This window comes from Oenanthe melanoleuca, chromosome 1, assembly GCF_029582105.1.
Source record: "Oenanthe melanoleuca isolate GR-GAL-2019-014 chromosome 1, OMel1.0, whole genome shotgun sequence".
Classification (NCBI taxonomy): Eukaryota; Metazoa; Chordata; class Aves; order Passeriformes; family Muscicapidae; genus Oenanthe; species Oenanthe melanoleuca.
The window spans coordinates 106,914,062-106,941,298 of NC_079333.1; the positions used below are offsets into that span (position 1 = coordinate 106,914,062).

Sequence of the window (27,237 nt, forward strand, 5' to 3'; positions counted from 1 at the left end):
TGTCCTGGGGAAACATCCACTTTAGGCAGAGGAAAAGCCAAGTGCTGTTTGCCCTGCTCTTCCAGGAGTTAAAAATCTGCCATGGCTTCTCCCACACCTGCCAAATCCCAGGCTGGGGGAGGTCAGTGCCTCCTCCAGTGGCAGCCAGCTGGGCCTGTCTTCCCTGCCACAGACACGGCATGTCCCTGGTGTGATGAACACCCATTTATTTCACCTGGCTGCTGGAATTCTAGAGCCTGGGGGTTTTGAGCTTTCTGTGCTTTCTGGCACTGACCCCCTGGATAACCCTGCTGTTGACATGGGGCCGTGGAGAGGCTTCCAGATTTGGGTGATGGAGTTAAAATCATGGGTGTGTAGTTAAATAGAAGTGTGTGATTTCACATGGTGAAGGGTTTTGAATTTGGGGTGTTTAGAATATAGTAACATGTATGGGACAAGATGGAGGATTTTGGGAGTTGTCTCTTTCTGTTTTCTTCTTCCTTCTTCATGCTTCAAAGCTGTATCCATCCCTTCACCGTGGGGAAGCTGGAGAGCAGGCAATGCCCTGATCACAGCAAGCCCCTTCTGGCTGCAGCAGGACACAGGAAGGAGCTGATCTGCCCCATGGGACAAGCAGGACACCCAGGTCATCCTTCTGACCTGGGCAGGGTGGCAAACATGGTGTGTTTGGTGCTGCCATGCCTTGTGCTCCTTCCAGGAGAAGCCAGCAGCTCTGCTCCTCCCTGGATGTCTCTGCAGCATCACTCTCCCCACAGGTCCAGGAGCAGACAGAGCATCAAAGGAAGCTCCTCAGATCCACTGAATACTCTGGGTTGTGCTGATGCCTTTTGGGGCTACCTAAAAACAGAGGCCAGACAAAATTAAGGGAATAGAAAGCAGTTATATTTATTAAAGGGCCTTATTAAAGGGTATTCAGGGTATATTCAGGCAGATGAAGCCCCTCAGGGTTACACCCAAAATGGATGATGAGTCATAAGTTTTCACACTTTTATAAGTTTGGTCCATTTGCACATTGGGAGTTAATTTTCCAATTGCAGCTTCAGGTAATGAAGTAATTTACCCCAAGTTTTCTCATCCCTAATTCACTTTTGTTTAGATTTCTTGAGGCTCAAGACAGTGAGGTGTCCTTGATTCCCAGCCTGGAGAGGAATTGTGTTGTCTGACCAAACTGGGAAAGCAGCAGCTCACACTGTGTATGGAGTTTAGAGTTACACACTAAAGAATTGCAGGATTACAAATATATGAGAAACATCAAAGCTGAAATCCCAAGGCATCACTACAAGCAAATGGTGACCTCTCCTGAAACAGGTGGGTGTGAGCAGCTGCTCCAGCACAGTGACTAAAAACTTGACTTTTCTAACCTGCTCCTGCCTTGGCCTGTGGCAGCTGGGACCTGGCTCAGCTGGCATCACTCTGCACTGCAGCAAGGCTTCTACACCACGTGCACTGAACAGGTGAAACAAATGTTTTTAACAGCAAGTGAGAGCCTCCCTTCCTGTCAGTTCACCCACATTATTCAGATGGCAGGTACCATCACCAGCACTCCAACTCAGGCCAGTTCAGCTCAGCCAGAAGCAGTTTTTACCTCGTGCCCTCACAGCAAGATGTTTTTACTCTGCTGGCCAAAAATAAGCCAAGAACCAAGGAAAGCCTGTTCTGCCCTGAATTATTTGCTAGGCCCTCCCAAAACATTGGCAGCCCTTCTGACATCTCTCAAGCCCTTATGTGGAGCTGCTTTGACAAAGCCATTTTGAATATTAAATTACATGGGAGGGGAAAATGTCGATTTCTTCCTACTTGGTACAGCAGAATCAGGGACTATAAAACTATTTAAAATTATTGTGTCTTCTAGGAAAAAGAATATCTGATGGGGGGTGACTGTGATCATGAGAGGTCTTTCCTCCTAAATGCCCAGAAGTAAAACCTGGGTGTTGCATCCCTACAGGGGTCACAGAATCAAATCACAGGATGGTTTGGGTTGGAAGGGACCTTGAAGCTCATCTCATTCCACCCCTGCCATGGGCAGGGACACCTTCCACTGTCCCAGGCTGCTCCAAGCCCCATCCAGCCTGACCTTGGACTCTTCCAGGAATCCAGGGACATCCACAGCTCCTCTGGGCTGTGCCAGGGTATCCCCACCCTCACAGGGAAGGTGAGGTGAGAACTATAAAACTCCCTCTGCAAGGAGGAAGTTTGGTGGTGTTTTAAAAGCAGAGTCCCTCTCCCTGGGCATGGATTTTTGTGTCACACCTTCTCATGAGAGCTCAGAGCCATCCCAGTGCTCTCAGCTGCTTCCCCCTATTTTTTTTGGCTGGCTGATTGTTGCTCCCCAGCCTGGGGATGCTGATGTTTAGCAGGTGAAATGCTGCAAGGCAACTGCTCAGGTAGAGGATGGGGAATGAGCAGCTGTGCTCTGTGCTCTCTTGTGGTTTTTAAACTTAGTAACACCAGCACTGCAGCACAGCAAGGTAAAATTAGATTTTATGATGTGTACAGGCTGTGAAATACCTGGAATTCCTGTGTGGGTGGGAGCATGGCAAAGATTCCAGGGCAGACCCCAGCCCAGCTCCTCCTCTGCTCTTACCCCAGGCACAAGCAAAGCAGGAAAACCCATGTCAAAATACATAAAAAAACCAATTTTGTGTGTGACAGACAGTAGGGCTGGGGATGCCAAAGAGCCTGAGTGCACAGCAGCTCTGGGGATGGTGGTGGTGGTAAAATATTGTGGTTAAACCCAGCCAGCAACTAAGGCTGAGCATTCTGCTCAGATGCAGTGAACAGCTTTAACCTTGCCCCCAAAAAAGGGACATTTTTTTCTTTCAAAGTCCCCAAACTTGCCACTTAGAACTTTTTTTTTTTTTTTTTTTATTAAAAATAAAGTATTTAATTAAAAAATTTGTTTCTCTAAAGGAAGCATTTTATTTCAAAACTGTCTTCTGTCCCTCCAATACCCATTCTAAATCTTGCATCCTTTCTAGTTGAAAAGATCCCCATTTCTTGCAGTTTGGTTACCTGAAGGGAAGAATCTTATTTTTGACCACAGACAGCTGCAGAAGACAACCAGGAAAGGGTGGCTGGGTTATTCTGTAACTGCAATGCCCAGAAAACACAATTCTTGCTGGGGTTGGGGTTATTTGCAGCCTCTTGAGAGGAGAGCTGCATGTTCCCTGTCACATCAGATAGCCCACAAGAGTTTTCTGTGATGGATTACCTCTGGCAATGTTTTCCAGAGAGTCCATTTATTGCAAAAAGACCAAAGGTAAAGTCATCCCTGTGCTAACACCTACACCAGTCCTGTCTTCAAAAGTTTAATTCCAAAATAAGCATTCTGACAAGCCTCACTCTTGCCTGATCAGTGGTGAGGTTTTCTTCAGCACTGTGTTTTGGAGGAGCACAGCCCCAGCACAGACCAGGCAGCTCTGTGTGCTACCCTGGCTCTGGGGAAAAGAGGGACTGAAATTCTCATGGGCTCTTCCTCCTCAAGGAAAATCTGCATCCATGTAATTTCCAGAATGTTTGGCAATGACCGTGGAGCAGAAGCTGTTCAGGGCTCCCAGCTGATTCAACAGCAAAGCATGAGACAGAGGTTTAGGGCTGGAGGTGGTGCAGACACTAACCCTAGGATCCTGGAGGACACAATATGGCATTTCTGTCACCACTTATGCCTGACTCAGCAAGGCCCACGCTGACACATGAGCTGGGTTTAAGCTCCAAGACACGAAACCAAAACAGCAGCAAAATTTCTACAACCAGCACCAAACTGCTGGGGGAAAGGGTTCAGAGCACTCCTGGAGATAAGTGTGTATTAAAACAAACAATAAATTGCTTATCTTTCCTTCCTCCCCTCGCAGGGCAATCAGTGCTGGGCACAGTGAGGTGTGGGGCAGGACCCAGGTGAGTCCCTCCCGTTTGTCACAGGTGTCCCCTGCCACCAGCACATATTAACTGGGGCTGAGGCTGGGCTCAGACACTTGGCTGCCGGGCTGCAGGGGTGAGTATTGCCTCATCTGCTCCCTCCCTGGGAAATGGGGACCCTCAGTGCCACAGGGAGATTTGGAATTTGGCAGCCCCTGCTCCCCATCCTGGATCCTCACCTGGGGAGGAGCTGTGCTTTCAGTGAGTCCTGAACAAACCAGGCAGCAGGGAGGATCTGGCTGCACTCTGCAGTGGGGTGCTGGGGAGGAGAGCTGGTACCATCCATCCCTGGAGGTTTTCACATCAAAGCCCTGAGCAGGCTGGGCTGAATTTGGTGGTTCCCCAGCTTTGAGCAGGAGGCTGGGCTGGGATCTCCCGAGCTCCCTTCCAGCCTGGCTCACTCCATCATTCTGCTAAACTGATGTTACATCTGTCTTGCTCAATGGCAGCAATGCAATTTCTTTAGAATAAGGCAAGAAAAAGGCATTTTGCATCTAATGGAGCGAGCCTGCATGTGCCTCTTTCTGCCTTGCTGAGTTCATCTAATTTTTCCCTCACTTTACTTAATGAGCATCTTGATTTTCTTCCCCTTGAAGTTATCAGAGCAGTCTGATAACCTCATAACTGCAATCTCCTACCTGCAAAGTGCTCTGTAAACATTAGCCTGTGCTCCTTGTCATATATTTTCATTAAGTGGCAGCAGCTGGGTGTTATCATTCCCAGTCTCTTGGCCAGCTTCCCAGCTCCAGTGGAGATTTCCATTTATCCTTTGCCCAGCCTTGTGCCCTCTCCAGATTCTCCATTCAGCAGCGAGTAACGGGGCTGTGGCAGCACACCTGCCGTGGCTCAGCTGTATTTGGGATCACACCTGAGCCTTCAGCCAGGGACTGGGAGGAGTGCTGGGACACAGGTAAGAGTTTGGGTAATCCAGAGGGGATGCATCTTCACTTTGTGATCTAAAACTGCCCTGGAGGTTTGCAGTGGGCATTGCTCCTCTCAGCCATCCTTGGCTGTCCTTTCTCCTCACACTCCACCCAGCCCCTGCTGATGGGTGGGACTGGGGACAAACTCAATCAGTGCTGTTTTAAGGCTTCCAAAAATCCCAGATTCTCCCTATCCTTTGCTGCCATTTCAGACTGTCTCATTTTGGGGATTCTACATTTTAAAGTTACCTTCAGAGCCCTGTTGGATTTTTGAGGTATATTAATGTAAATATGAATCCAGACTCTGAGCACAGAGATGCAGTGATTTGAGAGTGTTTTTAAGCAGAAGGACATCCATGCCATTCCTGCAGCACCAGGAATTACCCAGCCCTTGAGGAGACATGGGGCATTCTCCAGCACAGAGGAATGTAGATGTTGACTGGTCAAAATCCTGCTCTTGCTTCTTTGTTCCCTGAGTGTCTAGGAAATACGTCTGCATTCACTTTGGGTGAGAGAACAAATGAAAAACCCATTCTTGACTTATTTCTGTATCAGATGTCAGGGAGCTGAGCACAGTGAGGAGAATGCAAGCTTATTTTAGAAGGTGGGAGCCAGCAATGCTCTTCCTTCCATGAAACCCTCCTGCCCCAGGGCTGGAGGGGAGAGGGTAAAGTGTGATAAAAGAGTGTGGTAAAGCTCTGCAGCCCCAATAATTTCAACCTCCTGCCTTGTCCCTTCTCACTCCACCACGAGTATAGTAGTGATGGGCATTGCCAGGAAAAGGGAGAAAAACCAAAATCCTCAGAAAATCTATTTTGCCAGCATTTTGGGTGGTAACTGGTGAGCTCAGTTGTGAAAGCATGCTGACCACTCTGATCCACTGCAGATTATCTCTTCTTTACCCACAGGTGACTTTTGCTCCTTCCCAGCTAATTTGTTAGGTAAGCACAGATTTGCTTTGGGACATACACTCAAGGCCAACATAAATCCTGGTTTGCAAGGAAATGAACCAATTTTTTCCCTTTAATCCCTCCCAATGTATTGTGTTTTATCTTATTTTTGTTAGGGTTGGGATTAAATGTGTGGGACAGTATTTTTTGTTTGGACTTAGATGTTTATTACTTTTTATTTATATTACAGTTTTACAAACTGTGTGTTTTAGAGTACTTTAAGTTAACAAAAAAAAAATTAGTTATATTTTTATAAGTATTTTTAAAGATAAACAGTTTAAGAAATGATACCTAAATTATTTTTACTTTTAATCTAATAATTACTTATGGCTTTTAATGTGGACTTTTTTATTTAATTATAAAATACTACTTAGATTCATGAAGAAGGAGGTGAAAAAGAAAGACAAACTTTTGTCTTGAAACTTTCATTTTGCTGTATATATATTACTATATTTTCAAACTTTAAGTTTTATACCATGTGATATTGCAAACTTTTATTTAAACTACACACTTATAATTTTAGTTCTATCATTTAATTTTTGGAAGCTTTTTTCACGGCCTCAGGTTAAAAGCAGTGTTTTTTGGTGGGTCAGTGCTTGTCAGTAGAGCAGGTTTAAAGTTTAAAATTCTCAACACCAATGAGCAGCAGGTTTGTCAGTGGTGAGGAAGAGCACTGGGAAGCAAAGTTTGCTGGGAAAGCTTTTGCTGGCTGCAGGATCCAAGGCATTTTGGGGTGATTTCCCTGCACTCTCATGGTTCTCTGCTGCTTTCTGAGGCTGAGGTGATGTCTCTGGAGAAGAAAATGTGCCTGGTGTTGGGGTGGAGCAGGGATCTCTGTCTGTTTTAGCTGCAACACGAGGTTGTTGAGCTCCATCTGCAGAGATGCTCTGGGTAGGGAAAAGGTTCAGCCACACTCCCCAGGCTGCTCCATCCCTCTGGTGCTGCTGGAGTGTAACAGTGCTGGCAGTTTGCACCACTTAATTAGTGCTTTGTCTCAGTCTCTTCTGCTTTTACTCACAGCCAGGATTAACACAATGGAAATGGATTTTTTCGTGGTTGGGCTTGGTTGTTTATTAAATCTTGTCAAAAAGTATAGAAAGTTCTGCAGCACTTCTAGCTACCTGCTAGAGGTGAGGAAAATGAAGGAATGGAGGAAGATCAAGGTCTCTTAAGGCTGAACAGTCCAATAGAGAATTAATTTTTTTTTTTAAACTCAATAGCTGAATTCCTATGACCCTTAGTGTGACACTGACTGACCAGCTAGAAACTACTGCCTGAAACCATGAAGAAGGAAGATGAGCACTGAAAGAGACACCACCCAAAAGTCCCCTTGTCCCATACTTTTTATTGTACAATAGAAACCTCAAATTTAAAACCCATCCCCACACACTTCTATTTCACTATACACCTGTCATTTTAACACTATAACTTAAATTTGGAAGCTTCTCCAAGGCCCCAAGTCAAAAGCAGTGTTCTCAAGGGGGTCAGTGCCTGACAGCACAGAAAGCTCAAAAACCCCAGGGTTATGGGATCAGCACAGCAGCAATGGTGTATTTCTGTTCCAGCACTGCAGCAATGGTGTGTTTCTGTGTTCCAGCACTGCAGCAATGGTGTATTTCTGTTCTAGCACTGCAGCAATGGTGTGTTTCTGTTCCAGCACTGCAGCAATGGTGTGTTTCTGTTCCAGCACTGCAGTAATGGTGTGTTTCTGTTCCAGCACTGCAGCAATGGTGTGTTTCTGTGTTCCAGCACTGCAGCAATGGTGTATTTCTGTGTTCCAGCACTGCAGTAATGGTGTGTTTCTGTGTTCCAGCACTGCAGTAATGGTGTGTTTCTGTTCCAGCACTGCAGTAATGGTGTGTTTCTATTCCAGCCCAGCCCTCAGGGACCAAACTCCAGCCCCATCCTCCTGGCCAGCGTGGAAACCACCAGGGAATCCCAGCACAGACCTCAGGCTGCTGCAAAGAAACTGCCACCAGGAGGGTGGAAGGAGCAGGCAAGCAGGAGGAGGATGGCAGAAATGGTAATTAAGGCTGCCCTTGGGCTCCTATGTCAAGCCACAAACAATTCAGACAATCAGGATTTAGCCACAATAGCCACTGTGAGTCACAGCTACTGCAGGGAGACAGGGACTGAGGAGGGGCAGGGCTGTGGATTTGTGGCCTGGGGGGAAGATGATGCTCCCCAACTCAACTGGATTTGCCATGGCCCCTCCACGTGGCAGCAGGTCCAGCCCTGCTGCAGGCAGATCTCTGTTTGGAAATGGGATGTTTCTTTTTGAGTCACTGGTTTGGTTCTGTCAGATGGCAGAATGATGTCTCTGTCCTCAGTCTGAAGATAAATGCAGAAGGAATGTCCAACACCATGTCTTTGACCATTTCTGCTGCAGCAAAGGTAATGAAAGGATTGGATTTGCTCTAATTGCAAAATGCAGCAGCACAGAGGTGCAGGGAGACAGGGCAGACTCAGCAGCTTAACATCAGCTGAAGTGAGACACAAGCCTCCATCCATGACCTGTGGAGTTCCAAGGTCTCTTTATTCACTAATGCTTGAGGGTAAATTCATTCTGCCAACAAGCCAGAAAAGGAAGTTACAGGTACCAAAAAACACATGTTTTTTCTCCATGGGGTTTGTTTCCTTAGCACAGATGGGTGCTGGCTGGATTGCAGAGAGGTCTCACCAAACCTGCATGTAACCCTTGTTTCTACTATTGTTCAGTAGCAGATGCTGAAAATGCCCAGACTCCTCCTTTTGTCAGTATCTGCACCAGCAAGACAGAGAGAACAGCACAGAAACAGAAAATTGCCTTCCTACAGAGCACTGATGCCATCAGGGCTGGTGTGCTTAAAATCTGCTGCTGAGCTCAACCTTTTCAAGCTTGTTTAACCCTTTTCTCATTCCATTTTTTATCTGCTCTGCCCCTGTAGTTGTTCCTGATAATTCCATTCTGCCTTCTTATTTATTGCTCATTATTTGATGCACCTTCTCCAACTCCCCCAGGATTTACAGCCTGCTCTCAGCACCAGCCTCTTGTCTCATTTCCAGCCTGATGAATCCTCCTCTCTTAAAGCTGCTTTGCTGTGGGAGTTGCTCAGGACCCCTGAGCACCTTTGCTGCCCTTTGTTGCTTTATTTGTTCTTTTTTCTCAGTTTTAATACACTTGGATGCCAGAGCAGAGGTGACCTCTAAGTCCCACCATCACCATAAAAGTGTTCTTTAATTATTGCTGGATGGATTTACCTGCAGGTTCTTCACTGCTAGGGTGAAAAAAGCTGTACTTGATCAAATAATTAAATTAGAAGCATAAAATTTTCTAGTGGAGGCAATAGTTTTGAAATGGAGAATGTACTGGAGAGGATGCCCAGGTGATGTATGGGGTCTAGCACACCACTCCAAAAGAGCAATTTTATCATGGAATCATGCAATTCCTAAGGTTAGAAAAGGCTGTTATGATCATCAGGTCCAACCATGAACACACCAACATGTTCACCATTAGTCTGTGTCCTCAAGTGCCATATTTACACAAGTTTTGGACACTTCCAGGGATGGTGACTACACCACTTCATTGGGAATTCTATTCAAATGCTTACAACTCTTTCCAATTTTTTTCCCCTAATGTATAATCTTATTTTTATTTTTTCTTCTTCTTTTTCTCCTAATGTATAATCTCTCCTGGGACAACTTGAGTCCATTTCCTCTTGTCACACCACTTGCTCTCTGGGAGAAGGGACTGACACTGACCTCTCTACGACATCCCTTCATCTGTTCCTCTCCTTCCATCACTACAACCTCCTGATCCACTTAGATCCACGTGGTTGAAATGCCAGCAGGATGCTCCAGGCACACCTTCACACCCAAATGCCATTTTTCTCCCTTCTGCAGCTATTTTCCTCCCAGGTGTCTCTGTGACCTCTGTTTCCACCCTGCAGGAGCTGAGTAAGACGTGTCCCCTCGTGAATGGCAGTGGTGCAGGAAGCCAGGACAGCACCTGGACCCGTCCCAACCTGCCCAGCAAATGCACCTGGACAGCCACAACGCCTGCCAGCAGCTCTCCACACTCCTGCATTCCCCTGTAAGTGATTCCTCTGTGCTGATTATTTCAGCACCTTTTCCTGGAGGTGAAACCAGGATGCCCATGGCCAGGAGCCAGTTGTTGTGTTAATGATGGTTGATTATTCCAGATGGCAAAACCAGCTCCTCTCCAATAAGATCTATTTCAGTCCCTTTTATTTTGCAGAAAGGTGTGGCTGGCTCGAGTCTTGTGCTTTCTCTGCTTGTTTGGGGCATCTTATTTTAGATGGCAGAGACACCTTCACAGAAATGGATTTCCAGGCTTTTAGATCAGTAGCAAATGGCCCCAGTGCAGAGAAAAGTGCTTGTTCTGAGCTGCTCTTGCCCTCCCAGCAGCAGGCTCCCTCCCAGGGTGACGTGAGGGCCCAGGCTAGACTCCACAAGAGGTGCTTTAATGACCCTGCAAACCAGACTCAGACAAGCTACTAAAGATAAGGCTGTCCCATAAATGTCAGGGGAATGTAAAACAGGGATCCAGCTCCAGCCAGGGAGGAGCTGGAGCCCCTGGGAGCTGCAGCACTGCCCTGCAGGGTCATCCTGACCCCATGCCAGGCAGGACATGGCCAGGGCACTGCCACCAGCGTGGGGGGAGCCCAGAGCAGCCCCTGGCTCTGCCCCATGAAGGAGGGAGGAGAGGAAGGCAGAGCCCTGGAGCTGACCCAGCAAGCTGTGCACCCAGGCACTGCTCAGTGCAACCCCTGCAGCTGCTGCCCAGGGAGAGAATCAGCTCCTTTCAGTCAAAATAAATTTTTTTAAATCTCAATTATCATTCTGAGCAGGATAGCATTCTTGTTTTTTAACAATTTAGCATCAGGGTGCCATGGTGGTGCCAGTGGCTGAGCCCATGCCACCCCCCGGCAGGAGATGGAGATGATTCCCCAGCCCTGGGCATCAAACTCTGCTCTGAGAATGGGGTCTGGCTGAGGGGGAGCTCAAACATAACCCACTGTGCAGCAGGGAAGAAAATACACTGGGACATGTCACACCTTTGCAGCAGTGTGTGGAGGGAGAGGTGGTTTGGTTTCCCTGCTCTGGGTAAACCACAGATGGTTTTGCCAATGTAGCCAAAGTCTCTGGACTTCCAGAGGCTCCCATGTGAAATCTGATTGAGTTCTGGGGTTAGAAGCAGAGGGAGGAGACAAGATGTTATTTTAATTAAGAATATTAAATACTTTATTCTTTTTGAGAGATACAGAGACAGACTAGCTCTGATACCCCTCAAGCTGGTTCTGACCCACAATAACCTCAGCAGGAATCCTTTGCTTTGCCAGGACTGGTTTTCCCCTGGATATCTTAAGAAATAGCAAGCCATGACTAAAAGCTGGGATCTTAGGGGAAAACCATCCTTGTCCACTGTCCTGAACTGATTCCAACATCTGCAGGATCCAATCCAGATGTGCAGTAACACAGGTCACTCTCAAGAGAGCCAGTTAAACATTTCCTGAAGGAGCTGGAGCCTTCTTGTACCCCACTGAACAACCCCCCAAGCATTTCAGTGGCTTTTGGAGCAGCTGGGCAAAGGCTGCAGCTCTGGGGGAAGCTCATTTATTGCTATTATTATTATTATTGTTATTATTGTTATTGTTATTGGCTCACATTTGCTAACACTCAGTGGCTGTGGTGTCTCTTCTCACAGAGGGAGAGGTTTGGCACATCCCATCATTTCTGGCCTTGAGATTCAAGGGGGCTGGGTCCTGCTGGTAGTAAAGACTTTCCCTGTTTAGGGGAAACCCAGCTGGGTTTCACTGATCACAGAGCTGGGTTTGACTGTTTGCAAAACACCCTCCAGAAACCTCTGTGGCTTGGAGCCATCCTTGCAAGTCTGGGAGTCCTGGGCAGGAACACTCAGCCCAGAGGAGCTGGAAAAGTGGGGAGCAGAGGTGGGGCTGGGTGGGATGGGGAAAAGAGGAGCCTTGGGCTGTGTCTCCTGCTTTTCTCACCCACAGCATAAAATGCTAAGGCTTGCCAGCATCTTCTCACTCATTATAGGCCTGGCCTGGGGTTTTGCAGAACAAGGCATTTCAGAACAGCCCTGAAAATTCATTAGCTTACTTTTTATGCAAAAGACCTAATAACTGATGATGGAGAGCTGTAACTAACTCCTGGTGCCACTAATTGTTGATGGGAGCTTTTTCTCTTGGAGCTGGGGTGTCTTTTGCTGAAGCCACACTCAGATTTTCTATTGGTTCATGTCACACAATAGCTTTGATTCGACTTATTGTTTTTTCCCCCTCCTGCATTATTTCAGGACAGAAGAAAAGAAAATCTTGCCCAATATCCTCAAGAAAATTGGCTGCACCCCAATGGTCCGGATCAACAAGATTGGGAAGTCCTATGGGCTCAAGTGTGAGCTCTGTGAGTGCCCCTTCCCCCTTCCCACCAGGTTTTTGCCACCAGGGGAGGGTGAGGGGTGGTGCTGGAGGGGCTCCAGAAGAGGCTCTGAGAGGGAGCACAGAGGGGGATGGCTCATGTTGGGCTCTCCTGATTGTTAGTAATTTCTCAGGCCAAACAGGAGGTTTCAAGCAGCAATAAGCAGGAGGCAGTGGTAGTGAGGCACCTTCCCTCCCAGATAACAGCAGCAGAAGCTGCCTGAGCTTGGGGGTGGATCTAAGGAGGGATCCCCTCTCCCTAAGGAGATGTTAGCATAGCACTGGTGCTGTCTCATATCCCCTGCAATCACAAGGATGATAAAATCAGATATGTGCAGGTGGACTTCCCAGTCTCCTTTCCTGTTATTCCTAACCCTAATCACTAATTTCATCCAAATTGGGCAGAAAGATTCTGAGAGGCAGAGAGTGCCACGAGTGTCACACAGCTGAGTAAGGAGAGACTTGCTGAGCACTCATCCTTAAAGGAATGGCACAGCAGACCCTTGCAGGGCTGTGTGGAGCCCACAGGGCAGCCAGACCCCACTGAGCACTCTGGGCCTCCCACCAGACCCCTCTGAGGAGCTGGGACCTTTGGGAACCTGCACACTGCACTGCTCACCCTGCCCACAGGGACAGCTCAGGGGACTTTAGGACGTCGTGGGATGAAGGGCAGATGTGCAGTGGTGGTGCACATCTGGAGCAGCCTGTCCCTTGGAGGATGTCTGGCTGGTGCTTCAGGGGCTGGGAAAGCCAGGCAGATCCCATTTTCTGGGCTGGTGTCTCCCTCCCCTGGCACAGGAGGGGAAGGAGAGCAGCACAGGCAGAGCAGCCCCAGGTCCTGCCAGGGGATGTGCCAGCACAGAGCCCCTTCCCAAGCAAGCCCAGGAATGCCTCAGGGAAGCAGCACAGCTGGATGGGGTTGCCTGGTGTTTTCTGTGTCCCCAGGGATCCTTGTGCAGCTGCAGTTGTGCCATTTTACACCGTGAAATGTAACAATGAGCACAAGATTTCCCATTGAGGCTGCTCTGGTGTTGGGCTGATTTCTCAGCCCCAGGTAGCTGTCTCTGAATGAGCCCTGGAAATCCCCATTTCTCCCTGTTGTCTGTAAACCAGAGCTCAGTAGCACCAGTTTAGATGCAGATTTTCATCAAAGCCTTGGGTGAGAAGAATTCTGTGCTGTGGATGTGATGGTGCCTTGGAAAGTTGGTTTGTTGCTAGCTTGGTGAAAAAAAACCTGTAATTTTGTCTGACACTTGAAAATGTTCTTTCTGTTGTTTGGGATTTTTTTATGGCACTTCAGTCAGGACTACAGATCACCCCTGCCAAAGAAGTTTTTAGCTATCTATTAAAAACTTCAGTGGCTCAGGACAGACAGACCACACTGCTGACCCTTGTCCACAGAATAATCCTCAAGGCAGAGCAACAAGGAGTATTGTGCCCTAGGGAGACCTCCCACCTTGCAGTGGCCGTGTCCAGCTGGTTTTAAACCCATCCTGGGCTGTCCAGGTTGGCTTCAAACCCATCCAGGGTGGAGGAGACAGGGGGGATAGAAACCCTTGTTTCTACTATTGTTCAGTAGCAGATGCTGAATATAAACTTTAAGCCCAGACTCCTCCTTCTGTCAGTATCTGCACCAGCAAGACAGAGAGAACAGCACAGAAACAGAAAATTGCCTTCCTACAGAGCACTGATGCCATCAGGGTGCTTAAAATCTGCTACTGAGTTCAACCTTTTCAAGCTTGTTTAACCCTTTTCTCATTCCATTTTTTATCTGCTGATGGATAATCCCAGAAAAGCAGATGATGGATGCATTCCCCTGAGCAAAGAACCATCCTGCAGAGGGGAATAGGTGTCCTAAAACTGCAGAGAGGTCTGGGGGAGCAAGGAGCTGTGCCTGATGGAGTGTCCTGTCCCCTTTCTGTCCCTTTCCAGTGGCCAAGTGTGAGTACTTCAACGCTGGGGGCAGCATAAAGGACCGCATCAGCCTCAGGATGGTGGAGGATGCAGAGAGAGCTGGGATTATCAAACCAGGAGACACCCTGATTGAGCCCACTTCAGGAAACACAGGTGGGAAGGGCAGGGTGGGATTCCTGAGGAGCAGGGATTCGTGGAGCTCCTGCTCCTGGAGTTCCAAGCTTGGTTCTGGCTCCATCCTCCCCTCCTGGTGGCCATGGTGTTCCTGGGATGCTGAGGTGCCTCAGCACATCCTCCCACATTTCTGGGGCTCCCAGCACACCCTCCCAGCCTTGTGGGGCTCCCAGCACATCCTCCCACCCTTGTGGGGCTCCCAGCACACCCTCCCAGCCTTGTGGGGCTCCCAGCACATCCTCCCACATTTCTGGGGCTCCCAGCACACCCTCCCAGCCTTGTGGGGCTCCCAGCACATCCTCCCACATTTCTGGGGCTCCCAGCACATCCTCCCACATTTCTGGGGCTCCAAGCACACCCTCCCACCCCTGTGGTGCTCCCAGCACATCCCAGGAGGTCTGTGGAGGATGTCCTCACCTGGGGCTTGTCAGTGACCATTTCATGGCTCCATCCAGGACAGAGGAGTGTAGGCAGTGGTGAGTGTTGGTCACTTTGCCAAATGCTGTTGTCACATTCCCTTTCCTCCCCCACAGGGATTGGGCTGGCACTGGTGGCTGCACTGAAGGGTTACCGCTGCATCATCGTCCTGCCAGAGAAGATGAGCATGGAGAAGGTCAGAGATCTGTCTGGTTTTACCCCAGGGAACGTCTCCTTCCCTCTCTGTCTGCCTCTCCTTTCCTGGAACCCTCTCCTTTAGAGGCCAACAAGCCTTGCACACCCACTGCCACAGCTGCTGCTCAGAAAGTTGCCTCTAGAGGGGAAAAAAGCATCCTGTAGTGGTTTGGTGGCTGTCTGGTGGCAGAAGTGCAGCTGGGTGGTGGAAGAGCCAAGCAGGGTGTGTGATGCAGAGAAACAGAGCAGGGTCTGCTGTAAAAGCACAGCAGGAGAGGCAGGCAGTGCCAGGGCTGTCCTGCCAGTCCTGCTCACATCCCCTGATTCTGACAGGGCACCTGGCCTCACTGGGTATTTATTTGCTTTAACCTGGAGACACCTGGCCTTGCCTGAGCTGCTTCTCAAGGTGGTGTCTTCACCACTTGCACAGGAGCTGATGATCAGGTGAACACACATCCTGGGGATGGCAGAAACCCTCATGGGTGAGCCAAGAGCCTCAGGCTGCTCAGCTGAACTCCTGCCAGTGAAGCCAAACCTGGACCCTGACCTGGCTCAGGAATGAGCCCCTCTCCAAAGTGTCACCCTCATTTCAACCTAAATCTCACTTAAGCTCAGTCGGGATCAGATGCCACCTCCAGCTGCCATGGGATTCATCCCCAGGTGTCCCAACCTCTCACTGACAGCCACATCTCCCAGAGGAGACACCCTAGGGCTGATTTGCTGAGGGGAGAGGGAGAGGGAGAGGAGCTTTTTGATCCCCCTTTGCCTGCTGTGGCTGCCATCCCAGCACACAGGAGACACTGTTCCCTGTCCAGTTCCCTCTGCCCTTTTCCCCTGGCACCAAGGGGCAGCACCCTGTCCCTAGCCTGCCCTCCAAGTAGGACAGGGCAGGAGGCCAGGTTGAATCCATGTGCCAGCTCCAGGCAGGAGCCCTGGGGTGCTGGGAGCGTGTCAGAGATAGAATGTCCAGTTCTGGACTGTGCTATCTCCAAATGATAAATGTGTCCTGCATGCCAAGCTGCCCTGAGCCTGCAGGTTCAGGTTACCATCCCCTGGTGGGTGCTGCATCTCCCCTTTCCCCCCACAGGTGGATATTCTGAAGGCACTGGGTGTTGAAATCGTCAGGACCCCCTGCACCCGCTTTGATGCCCCCGAGTCCAACATCCGTGTTGCCTGGAAGCTGAAAAGTGAAATCCCAAACTCCCACATCCTGGACCAGGTAAAGGCTGTCCCTCCACTGATTCTCCTTCCCAAGAGAGTTCATGGGGTGTTCTCCAAGTGTGCCTCTGGCACCAGAGGCAGATTTCCTCAGTGTTTTATGGCATTTGAAACTTAATCTCTCCCCTGCAAAGCACGGGGGGACAGAAACAGAGTAAGGGACACTTCCAAACCTGTGGGACTCCTGCCAAAGCCTGGATGTGGGTGAGGCTGGGTTTTCTTGCACAATTCAAAGACTCCTCAAATTGCTTCAGATTTAACTTTGACCTGAAAAGAAACCCATTTTTTAAGCCTAGCTAGCAGGCTCTGTTCTGCCTCAAAAATAAACCTCATGCTGTGAAGGGCCAACCCTGGTGCCTCCTGGCAGAGGCTCCTGCATTGCTGGGCTGGGACAGGAGGGCACTTGGTCTGACCCCTGGAGTGCAGGAGAGTCAGGCAAGCTCCTTCCTTCTGAGAAAAAAGTAGCTCAAAGACCGAATGAGCTTTCCAGGAGCAGCCTGATCCGTGGGTGTGAACGTGGGGTGCACAAATATCAGCGCTGCAAAATCCCTCTGTGCGTGAGAGCTGATGATCAGGACAGCTCCTGCAGCTCCCAGAATCTGAACATCCCCACGGGCACCAGGGGCTGGGGAGAGAGTGTTTGTGTGGAAAGACCCCAGGTGTGCTTGGAAACCTGTCCCAAAGGGACAGACAGGAGGAGCTGTGACCTGCTCTGTGGGGTGGCAGGGAGAGGAGGGGGCAGCTGCATGCTTTGGGTCTGCATGCTTTGGGTGCAGCTCTGTCAGCAGCTCTTGCTGGTTTGGAATCTGACCTGCTCTTCCCACGGTAACTGCTGCTGTTCTCTTGGAATAAACAGTACAGAAACCCGAGCAACCCCCTGGCTCATTACGACACCACGGCTGAGGAGATCCTGGAGCAGTGTGAAGGTCTGTGCTGCTGCCTCCACGTGCAGAGGGCTGCAGCCCTCTCTGAGAGGCTTAATTTACATCATTTATTGACCTGGATGTCTAGAAACAGCCCAGAGGGCCTCTGCAGGGGCAGGCAGTATTATCTTAATAACACCGACACGCAGGGTGTAGCAACCTCTGCTAATCCACTCCAGATACACCTCAGCCTGCTGGGCTTCCCAGCTGTCCCCTCCCATTGCAAAAGCCTGGGAGAGGAGACCAGAGGCTTAAGAAATTCAGGTTGTACCTAAAGGAGAAAGAACACGTCTCCTGGTGGCCACAACAGCTCTGTGACCTGCCAGCTGGGAGCACAAGATGCCCCACGAGGCTTGACAGGGGAATATAAATCCAGCAGGGCATGGCAAGGGTGCATCTGATCCAGCACACCCATCTCAAATCAAAACAGGCTGAAACCTCACAAACCAGTGACTCTGGAAGTGAGGGCTGGGGGAGGATGCCAGATAGAAGTGAAATTTATTGCCAGTTCTGGGAGCACTGTAAAACGTGAACAGGAGTTGAGGATTTTAACTGCAGAGAGGTTATCAGAGCAGGAAAGCAGTCAGGTATCAATGGGACCAAGAGCCTTCACCCAGCACAGTGTTAGGGTTTGCTCCAGCTGGCTGCCAGCCCTGGATTGCAGGTCCCCCTTTCCCAGGGCAGCTGCAGCACCAGGTTCTGAAGGCCAGACTCCAATTCTGCTCCTACCAGTCCTAAATCTATAATTTCAGTGATTCCATGGGGCTGCATCTGGCAGAGGCAGGTGCCAGGGCAGAGCTCAGCCCTCCCCCACTGTGGATGCCAACACAGGCTGAAAAGTTGTGCCTGTGGGTGATATTCACATGTGTGATTTGCTGTGATATGCTGGGTTTGAAAGGGATGGATGTGCTGAGACATTCCCTCCCCCTTAAACCACAGAATCACAGAATATCCTGAGTTGGAGAGGACCCAGAAGGATCATCAAAGCCCAACTTATGGTCCTGCACAGGACACCTTAAAAATCACACCATGTGCTGCCTGAGAGTGTTGTCCAAACACTCCTTGAGCTCTGCCAGGCTGGTGCTGTGACCCCTGCCCTGGGGAGCCTGTTCAGTGCCCAACCACCCTCTGGGGGAATAGAAACATTTCCTAATATCCAACCTAACCCTCCCCTGACACAGCTTCATGCTGTCCCCTCTGCTCAGGAGATGCCAAAGATGCAGAAATCATTGAGATGCAGTGGGAGACCTGGAGGTCACCTCCAGCTCCCTGCAGTGGGGCAGGACCAGCTGTGCTCATCTCCTGCAAGCTCATCTGAGCTTCTGCACAGCACAGCCCCTCAGCCTGACTTCTCCTCACATGGGTTCTGGTGGGCTCTGGTTCAGGGGGGATGGTGCTGAGGGCTGTGCTGAGCCTCTCTCCCCCTGCCCTGCAGGCAAGGTGCACATGGTGGTGATTGGGTCTGGCACAGGAGGCACCATCACTGGTGTGGCCAGGAAGCTGAAGGAGAAGTGCCCAGAGTGCAAGGTAAGGACTGCCAGGGCTTCCACAGAATCACTGAATGGTTTGGGTGGGAAGGGACACTAAGGGCCATCCCATTCCATCCTCCTGCCATCAGCAGGGACACCTTGCACCAGAGCAGAGTGCTCAGAGCTGGCCTGGAGCACTTCCAGGGATGGGGCACCCACAGCTTCTCTGGGCAGCCTGTGCCAGGGCTTCACCACTCTTACCATAAGGAGTTTCTTCCTAATATCCAGTATAAACCTACCCTCCTTCAGCTCAAAGCCTTTCCCCCTTGTCCTCTCACTGCATCATTTCCTGCCTTACCCCACAGCTCACCTGAGGGAATAATTGTTGTCTGCACCTATTTGTTTGCTCACAGCAATCGTGGCTTTTGTTGGAATTTGGTGGTGTTTGGGTTGACCTAGATCCATCCAAGCCCCTTAGAGACCAAAGTTCCCACTAAAATCTCCTCCTGCCTGGTGCCTTGCCCTGTGCAGGACACTCTGGGGGGTGCACAGGCAAATTCTTCTCCTCTGCCACTGCAGGCCCCTCTGTGCTTTAGGGCTAACATCAGCCACGATGCTCATCCTGCTGGGGGAGGCAGCTCAGCCCAGACACAGAGCTGTAGATAACCAGGGAGGAGTCACCATCAGCCAGCACAGCTAGATCCAGGGAGGATGTCTGTACCCACGGGTTTCCACGGGTTGGAGCTCGCTGGCTGGCTTCACCTAGAGCACATTCAGGAGCTCTGGCACTGTCCTGAGGGCTGGGCTTTGGAAGTGGCAGGCTCTGCCAAAGGGGTGATGACAAACACCTTGAGAGTGATAACATTTTAAGCCACCAGTCACTTCTGCAACAGCTGAAGGCTACCTAGGATCTATTTTAAAAGACAGTGAAAAACAGCACCCTTTTATCCTGGAAGCTCTCCATGCTGCCAGTGATTAGGAATATTAATGAACATCAGGGGAAGGAAACATTGCTGATAAGGGTGTGGGTAACTTTTCCTTTGAGTTTTGTGTTTGGCTGTTTCTGAATTCCCATTTTGGTTTGACAAAATGCCTTTCCCTCACAGATCATTGGCGTGGACCCTGATGGCTCCATCGTTGCTGTGCCCAGTGAGCTGAACAGGACCAACACCACCACCATCGAGGTGGAGGGCATTGGGCACGACTTCATCCCCACTGTCCTGGACAGAGCAGTGAGTAACTGTGTGAGGAGGGGCTTTGCATCCATCCTGCTCCCCAGGCCACAAGTGGTGGCCCTGATGTATCTTCCCAGGGCAGATTGTTGTGGGGGGATTGGGACACCCAGTGACTTTCTGATTACAGCTGACCCACAAGGAGAAGGTAACCAGAGGTGAAAAGCAGGCATATAACACAGTGTGAGTCTCCTCTGCTCAGCCTCACCACTGTTCAGAGTGTTCCCCCTTCTCTGTCATCACACAGATGTCCTTGCTGAGGCTGCCCCTCATCACCTACTGTTTGCTGAGGCTCCTCTGCCTCAGGCACCACACACACAGAGCAGAAATTCTGCACCATGCACAGGCTGGACAGCAAGATCCAAGCCCTCTAAGACAACAGATCATGAACCTCATGGCTCTTGTTGCCAAGAACCCTCTCAGTGCATCAGAGCTTTAAATTCCTATCACAGGCTGCCTGTGTGCCTCTGGCCTCGTTCTAGAAAGGTCCCTCACAGCCTCAGACTCCAGATCCTTTCTGCTTCCAGGTGTTAATTACATCCCTGCTGTCAGCACATGCCTGTAGAGCTGTCACCTTAATAATCCAGACTGATTCTTGTAGCTGGATCTCATTTTGGCAAAATCTCAACCATTAATCTACTCTGGCCTGGGACATCATAAATACTCTTCCACATCCTAACTCTGGACCTGTCAGGCATCCCTAACTCTCCAAGGAAAGGGTGCTGGCTGGACAGGTGTGGGTGTCTGCAAGCAGGAACACACCCTCCAGATGTTCAGAACACCCCTGGATGTCCTGACAAATGCTTTCAGCAAGTGTGGAGGCAGCTCAGAGCTGCCAGATATTGTGGGCATCAGCACCATGGTGTGCATCAGAGGGTCAGGGCAGCCTGAAATGGCATTGCCAAGACTCATCCTCCTTGCTTTCCTCCCAGGTGGTGGATCAGTGGTACAAAAGCAACGACAGAGACTCGTTCCTCATGTCCCGCAGGCTGATCAGAGAGGAGGGGCTCTTGTGTGGTAAGCACAGTGCAGCCACAGAGGTTTGCTCTCTTAGCAAACCTTCTGAACCTCATCCTTTCAGCACCAGAGTGCTCCAGGGTAGGTGCCCTCTGTGTTTTGTGCCTGCTGGGTCAGCAGGGCTGAAAGGCAGAGCAGAGGTCACTGCACTCTCCAGTCCCTCCTGCTCTGGGGTCTGACTCACAGACCACAATAATTACAGAGGTAATACATGGAGCACTTTCATAGTGGAACTGGATCTTCAGGCAGGGTAGAGTTACAGAGGCTGAAGGGAGGATTAGTGGGACTCAGGGCAGGACAGGTGGGCTGTGCCAGCAGCTCTGTGAGCCCACTGTCATTGCTCAGTGTCATTGCCACACCAGCAGCGCCACGTTTGGACCAGGAAGGTCTGAAAGTGAAGAAGGTGTGAGATGTTCTTACTGAGTATTTCTCCTTGTGCCAACAAGCTGTAAGTGATCCCACTGGCTTCCCAAAATGAACAGGTGCCCTCAGACAGAGCCTGCCTGTACCCTGAGAGCCTCCACAGAGCATCAGCCTTGTTTTCAGCCTTCCCTGACACCAAGCAAACAGACACAGGACCAGACACTACGTAGGCTTGTAGTTACAGCTGATAAAAGCCCTGAGCACTCATATCCAGGGAGTTTTGGGAAAGTTCAGGCTATACATATGTAATGAAACACTTACATGTTGATTTAACCTAGAGTCACTGTGTTTCAACAGAAACCACTTGTTTGAATTCAGCTATAATTTGTGAACAGCTCCGTGTTCCCCGAGCTGCATTTTTCAGGGCTTGTTTGAAAAATGTGACCCAGGGATAATTAACCTGCTGTAAAATACGTGCTGCCTCGAATGCAGTGTGCAATTGGCACACAGATAGTGGAATGTGTTTGACTTCCAGTACTCAGACAGGAGGTGGAAGAATTGCCTCTGAGAGGCAGGGACCTGCTCTCCCTACGTGCAGCAAACCACATGCGTGCACGCCGACACGGGCAGCGTCCCACTCTTCCCAGCACGTTGGCCTGGTATTCCAGGCATGAATGTAATGTTTATGGGGTTTTTTTTCAGTCTTTGCAGGGAATTTAAAGCCAGTCTTCGGCTGCCAAGTATGTCAGCCAGAAGCTCTAGAGCTGGCGTGGCCTTCTGCTCATGCAAAGGGAGGGTGTGGTTCTGAATGTCCCTGCATGGGACCTTCCAGCCCTTGGTCTGCCCAGAGCCACCACAAGAAGTGGTTCATGGAGTTCATGAGGTGGCTTTTATGCTGCTTCAGAAACCCAAGAGACACATCCTATCAGTCCCTGCCTCTGCCTGCCCCTAAATCCTACGAGGGTTTGGGATTGATTGTCCCCCATCCCAGTGTCCCGGTGCCACCTCCGCACCCTGGGCTGGGGCAGCCTGTGTTTCCCACAGCAGGACAGTGCCCTGTGCCCCGGGCAGCCCTGACCGTGTCTCCCTGTCCTTGGTGCCCCCCAGGTGGCAGCTCGGGCAGTGCCATGTCCGTGGCTGTGAGAGCTGCCCGGGATCTGGAGGAAGGGCAGCGCTGCGTTGTCATCCTGCCCGACTCTGTCCGGAACTACATGTGAGTGTCCTGCCCCTCCCCGGCTTCCCAGCATCAGGGTGGCACCTCCCATGGCCTCTGACAGCAGCTCAGCCCAGGTGCTGGGGGGTTCTGGAGAACCACCCCAATAAATCTGATAGCAAGGCACAGCGAGTGAGCCCAGAGCTGGGAGCCTCCCTCGGGCAGGTCACAGGAAAAAAAGCAAAATAAGAGGGAGAAACAGCACATCACCGTGGCAATCCCCAGGGGCTGGGTGTTGGGACACTTGGGTTTATTTCCTCTGGTCACTGACTCACTGCACGGAGCAGGGCTCAGCCAAGCCACACTTTCTGAGCCTGCATGCCTAAAGTTAGGAAGGCAAATAGCTGGCGTGCTTCGAAGAGTTACTGAGCACCCAGTGCTCCTGCTGACCTTAAAAGGGGCTGAGAGCAGCCAGCTGCAAAAACCATGAGAGCCCCGGGGGCAGTGCTGTGGTCTGCTGCATGAAACAAGGCACAGCTTCTTCTGGAAGCCTCATAGAGTCTCTCTTTGTTGGTGATTCCTAGGTCCAAATTTGTGAATGATAAGTGGATGATAAAGAACGGGTTCCTAAATGACGTCCAGGAGCACAAGCCTTGGTAAGACAGCTTTCTGCTGGGGTAAACTGTGCTAAGGGAATCAGCTTTCTGAGCCTGGAAATCACTATCTTCAAAGGAAAATGTTCCCTTTTAGTGTTTAGAAAAAACACAGTAAAGTCCAGACCCCCCTGGGGAGGCTGTAATGTCAGCTCCTCTCATTTGAGTGGTTATCACTCAGCTCTCCAATCAAAGTCTGTAAAGGAGCCATTTCTGTCCCAAAGTAGCTGATCCACTCCCACGTGGCAGCCCAGCCACCTAAACCTCTGAGAACCTCTCTCTGCTCCACATCTGATGGTCAAAGGACCATCAGGCTGCTGGGGAGGTGGGTCCCTGTCACAGCAAGCTCCCTTTCAAACAGCTCTGCAGCTCTTTTCAGGCAGGGGATGGGAAATTTTCACCTTCCAGAGCTGCTGGCCAGAAAAGATGGCCAGTTCTGCTGTCCCTTGGACACCACAGGGAAAGAGTCCCTCAAGACAGCAAACTGCTGATGCCAGCTGATGTGTGGCTGGGCAAATGCCAGTTGTTCAGAAAAGCTCTTGGTCTCACCCTAAAGACAGCAAATACTACTGATGTCACCTTCTCCTTTACCAAAGGTTCTTGTGAAATATTTCCTAAAAACTGAACACATTTCCAAGGCCTCTGGTGTCTAGTTAGAGTTGCTCCTGGCCCTTCCAGGCTCTAGCATTGCCCTGCCCTTCCTGCAAGGACTCAGCTGCCTGTGTCCCCCACAAACAAACCCAGCTGGTCCCTCATAAGTCACAGGAGCATCTCTGCCAGGCTCTGTCCTGCAGGAGCTGCAAATGCTGCCTTGTGAGCACCAAGGATGCAGAGCAAAGAGTAAAACTGGTGGGTCACCCATTCATGAGCTTGAAGTGAAGCCCTCAATAGCTTCCTTGGGTTCAGGACAGCTCAGCACCTTTCCAGCTGCTGGTCTCATCCCTGGAGCTGTGTGGTGTAAGGAAAGCTTGGCTCCAACAAGACCTGGCATTTCTGCTTTGGGTGTAGGAGTGGGGCTGGCTTTCCAGGCACACAGCTGTCCCTCATCCCCTCTGGCCTCACCCCTCTCAAGGCCACAGCTGTGCAGCACTCACAGCCCTGCCATTTGTCTTTTGACAGGTGGTGGAACATCAAGGTGCAGAAACTGAATCTCTCAGCCCCTCTCATTCTCCTCCCAGAAGTCAGCTGTCAAAAGGCAATTGAGATCCTCCAGGAGAAGGGATATGACCAAGCTCCTGTTGTTGCTGAGTCAGGGTAACTATTTCTGTTCACTACAGAGATGGGTATTCATACAGAAAAATCAGTCATGGTGAAGGTAAAGTCCCATTTACTCATTCAGAGTTGGGGCTCTTGTGTTGGGCTCTGATGCATAATTTAAAAAAGATTCTCTGCCTCCTTGTGAAGATTCATCCATAAAGCTCCTGCAAACAAGCCAGTTAAAGCCCAGTCCAGTGCCCACCAAACTCAGAAGATGATGGATCATGCACAGGCAAGGGGAGCCCAGGGGAGTGCTGAGAGCTGGGGTTAATCCACAAAAATAAGCAGCTGGAAAGCCCACAGGTTTTCCTTGTCCCAGCTGCTGAGTCCTGGACTGCTACAGCAGATGTTAACTACTGAGAAACCAGCAGCTTGGTGAGGACAAAGCCCTGCCTGTTCTGCCCAAGTGAGGAGAAACCTGGTGCCTCCCACTGACTGCAGCCACAAGTCACTGACTTCAACCAGAGCAGTTCCTACATAAAATGTGTGTTCTACCTCAAGTCTGGCCCTGTGGAAAACTCCCTGTTCCCTTACAGGCTGATTTTGGGGATGGTGACCCTCAGCAACACGCTGAGCTCCGTGCTGGCTGGGAATGCAGAGTTCTCAGACCCTGTCACCAAGGTCACCTACGACCAGTTCTCAAAGGTACAGCTGGGGCTGGGCTGGGTCACTGTGCTGGCAGGACAGAGGAGAGGGGCAGCAGCACCATCCTGGGCTGTGAGAGGAGCTGGGAGCAGAGGAGAGAGCAGTGGGGAGTGAGGTGGGGACACCTTGGGGATGAGGGCAAGAACTCTGTGAAAGCTCTGCTGAGCCAGCAGGGCTCAGACAGGTTTTCACACCAGGAGCCAAGCACTGACAGGGGATTTCATCCAGCTGGGGAACCAGAACCCTCCAAAATCAGAGCTCAGCCACTGGCAGGTGAAGTAAAACGTTAAATGTTGCATTTTGTGCTGTTTAGATTGGCCTGGAGGACAGCCTGGGGAAGCTTTCCTGCATCCTGGAGAACGACCACTTTGCCATCGTTGTACATGAGCAGATGCAGTGTGGGTATCTGCAGGAACTCTCCAGGGAATTGGCCCCAGTGTGAGAGGGAAAGGGAAACCCCATGCCAGTGTGGCAGGTGTCAGCCCCTGAGCTCTGCCCCAGGGGTTTCTGCTCTGCCAACCCTGGAACTGCCCATCCTCACCCACATGGCCCCTCTGACACCACAGAGAGGAGGGGAGGGGGGCAGAGCAAGCCAGGGGGAAATTAGGGATCTCTGTAGGCTTCTGTAGCCCAGGGACAAGGTCAGAAGGAGCATTTGGCCACATTAGGTAAAGCCTGGGTGGAATTCAGGGACCTGAGCTGAGGAAGCTGAAAAAAATGGGTTGGGCCATGAGCAAGCCCTGATGTGTGCCAGCTGGACCATGGCTGGGTGCAGGGATGCTGTGCCAGTCTGGAGCACCTGAAAGCAGGTTTGGTTCATTCCCAACCCCCTGCACAGCCACCTTCTCCTTGGTGACTCCAGCAGAGTCACCTGCAGCAGCATCAGGATTGCTGACACATCAGGGCACCAGGGATCCCCCTCTGTGCCTCCTCTGACCCAAAATAGGTGTGGTGGCAGGTGCTGCTCAGCACACCTGACCTGACACACCTCTCCTGTACAATTACACCAAAAGACCTCACGAGTACAGCTTTGACCTTGGCTGGGAAGAGTGAGCAACAGGAAAAAGCAGCCAGAAGAGCCAGGTTTAGGTCTTGAGAACTAGAGCTGAAGGGTGTAATTATGGTGATTTGATGGGATTGCACACTGAGCATGCAAAGCATCCCTCAGGTGACACTGCCAGCAAGGGGCCTCAAAACCCAAACCATGCCCAAACACCCCAAACCTTCCCTCTCCAGACCCTGCTCCCCCAGAGCCCCACCTGCTCTGAGCCTTGCAAGTCCATCCTTATCCCACAACAGGCTGCAAACAAAAACCTGTCACTCCAAACTGCCCATTTCCAATCCAGTCACCAAAATTAATGCCAGGTGGAATTTCCTTTCTCAGCTGTGTCACCACAAAATAAGGAATATCTCTTTTGTATCATGTTTTGATATAAATTAAATGGTGTCAGCAAATTAAATGGCACCCACCAAAAAATATCAGCCAGCTGTCTGCAGCACATCTTGCTCTGATTTTCAAACAACACCCACTTGCTTTTTCAGAGCTGCTGCTTTAATGCTGTCACAGTTACCCCCTTATTTATTACATTCTTCCCACACCTTTGAATTTTGCATTTTATCTTGTGTTTGGACTCTGGTGGCTAGTTTTATTTTTATTTAAGAAAACATTTATCAGACGGTTAAAACAATTATTGAAGTGCTGTTTCATTAATGGGGGTGTAGGATGTTATAAGAACAGAGGTGAAAAGTGCCTGACTGCTGCTTTTAGAGAGTCTCATTAGTTTGCTCTGAAAAGTTTTGTGGTGATAGGAGCAGGACTGGAACAGAGGTTGGCTCAAAACAATTGGGAAATTAAGTTTTCTGCTCAGGGAAAAAAACCTCTCTGGTGTGATCACAGTAACCTGACTGAGGCTCCATCACTCATTTCTGTGGAGGTAGAGCTCAGACAGGCTCTGTCCTTGTCAGGGTTTTCCTTTAATAAATGAACAGCAGCCTCTGCACAGCTGGAGGGTGCTGAGGGGGGCTGGTGGAGGTGGCGCTGTTCTTTTTTTTTATTATAATATTTTTTTTGCCACTAAGCTGGAATTTTCTGTGCTTCCAGTCGATGGGAATGGCAGCTCCTTCATGAAGCAGATGGTGTTTGGTGTGGTGACAGCCATGGACCTGCTGACCTTTGTCAGCAGGAACGACAAGAAGCAGCAGCTCCCTCCTCCAGCAGCTCCAGCTGTGCCCCTGTGCCCAAACCTGGGCAGGGCAAACCTGAGCCCAGCCCAGCCAGCAGCTCCTCCAAATGCCTAGGTGAAAGTCCTGATGTATTGTATTTGTCTGCCAAATGCACCCACAGTGTCACTGGAGAGATAATTAAAGAAATTGTGTTTA

At 50.3% G+C, this 27,237-nt stretch overlaps 1 protein-coding gene across 2 annotated transcripts; it reads left to right on the forward strand.

The window, feature by feature from the left end:
* The first annotated feature begins 4,252 nt into the window (after positions 1 to 4,252).
* LOC130260210 (cystathionine beta-synthase-like) lies at positions 4,253 to 27,237 on the forward strand. 2 transcript variants are annotated; one of them, XM_056505409.1, is made up of 18 exons: positions 4,253 to 4,825; positions 5,747 to 5,779; positions 7,662 to 7,811; positions 9,718 to 9,860; positions 12,108 to 12,214; positions 14,161 to 14,295; positions 14,850 to 14,929; positions 16,016 to 16,147; positions 17,003 to 17,072; positions 18,505 to 18,596; positions 19,645 to 19,770; positions 20,703 to 20,787; positions 22,258 to 22,363; positions 22,888 to 22,959; positions 24,076 to 24,210; positions 24,750 to 24,858; positions 25,172 to 25,256; positions 26,960 to 27,237. In XM_056505409.1, exons 3-18 carry the CDS (start codon positions 7,800 to 7,802, stop codon positions 27,154 to 27,156), a joined length of 1,686 nt encoding a protein of 561 aa, XP_056361384.1. In that variant the 5' UTR covers positions 4,253 to 4,825; positions 5,747 to 5,779; positions 7,662 to 7,799; the 3' UTR covers positions 27,157 to 27,237. The 2 variants fall into 2 exon arrangements, with proteins under 2 accessions (XP_056361384.1, XP_056361391.1); XM_056505416.1 differs by lacking the exon at positions 5,747 to 5,779 and having other exon boundaries at positions 4,733 to 4,825.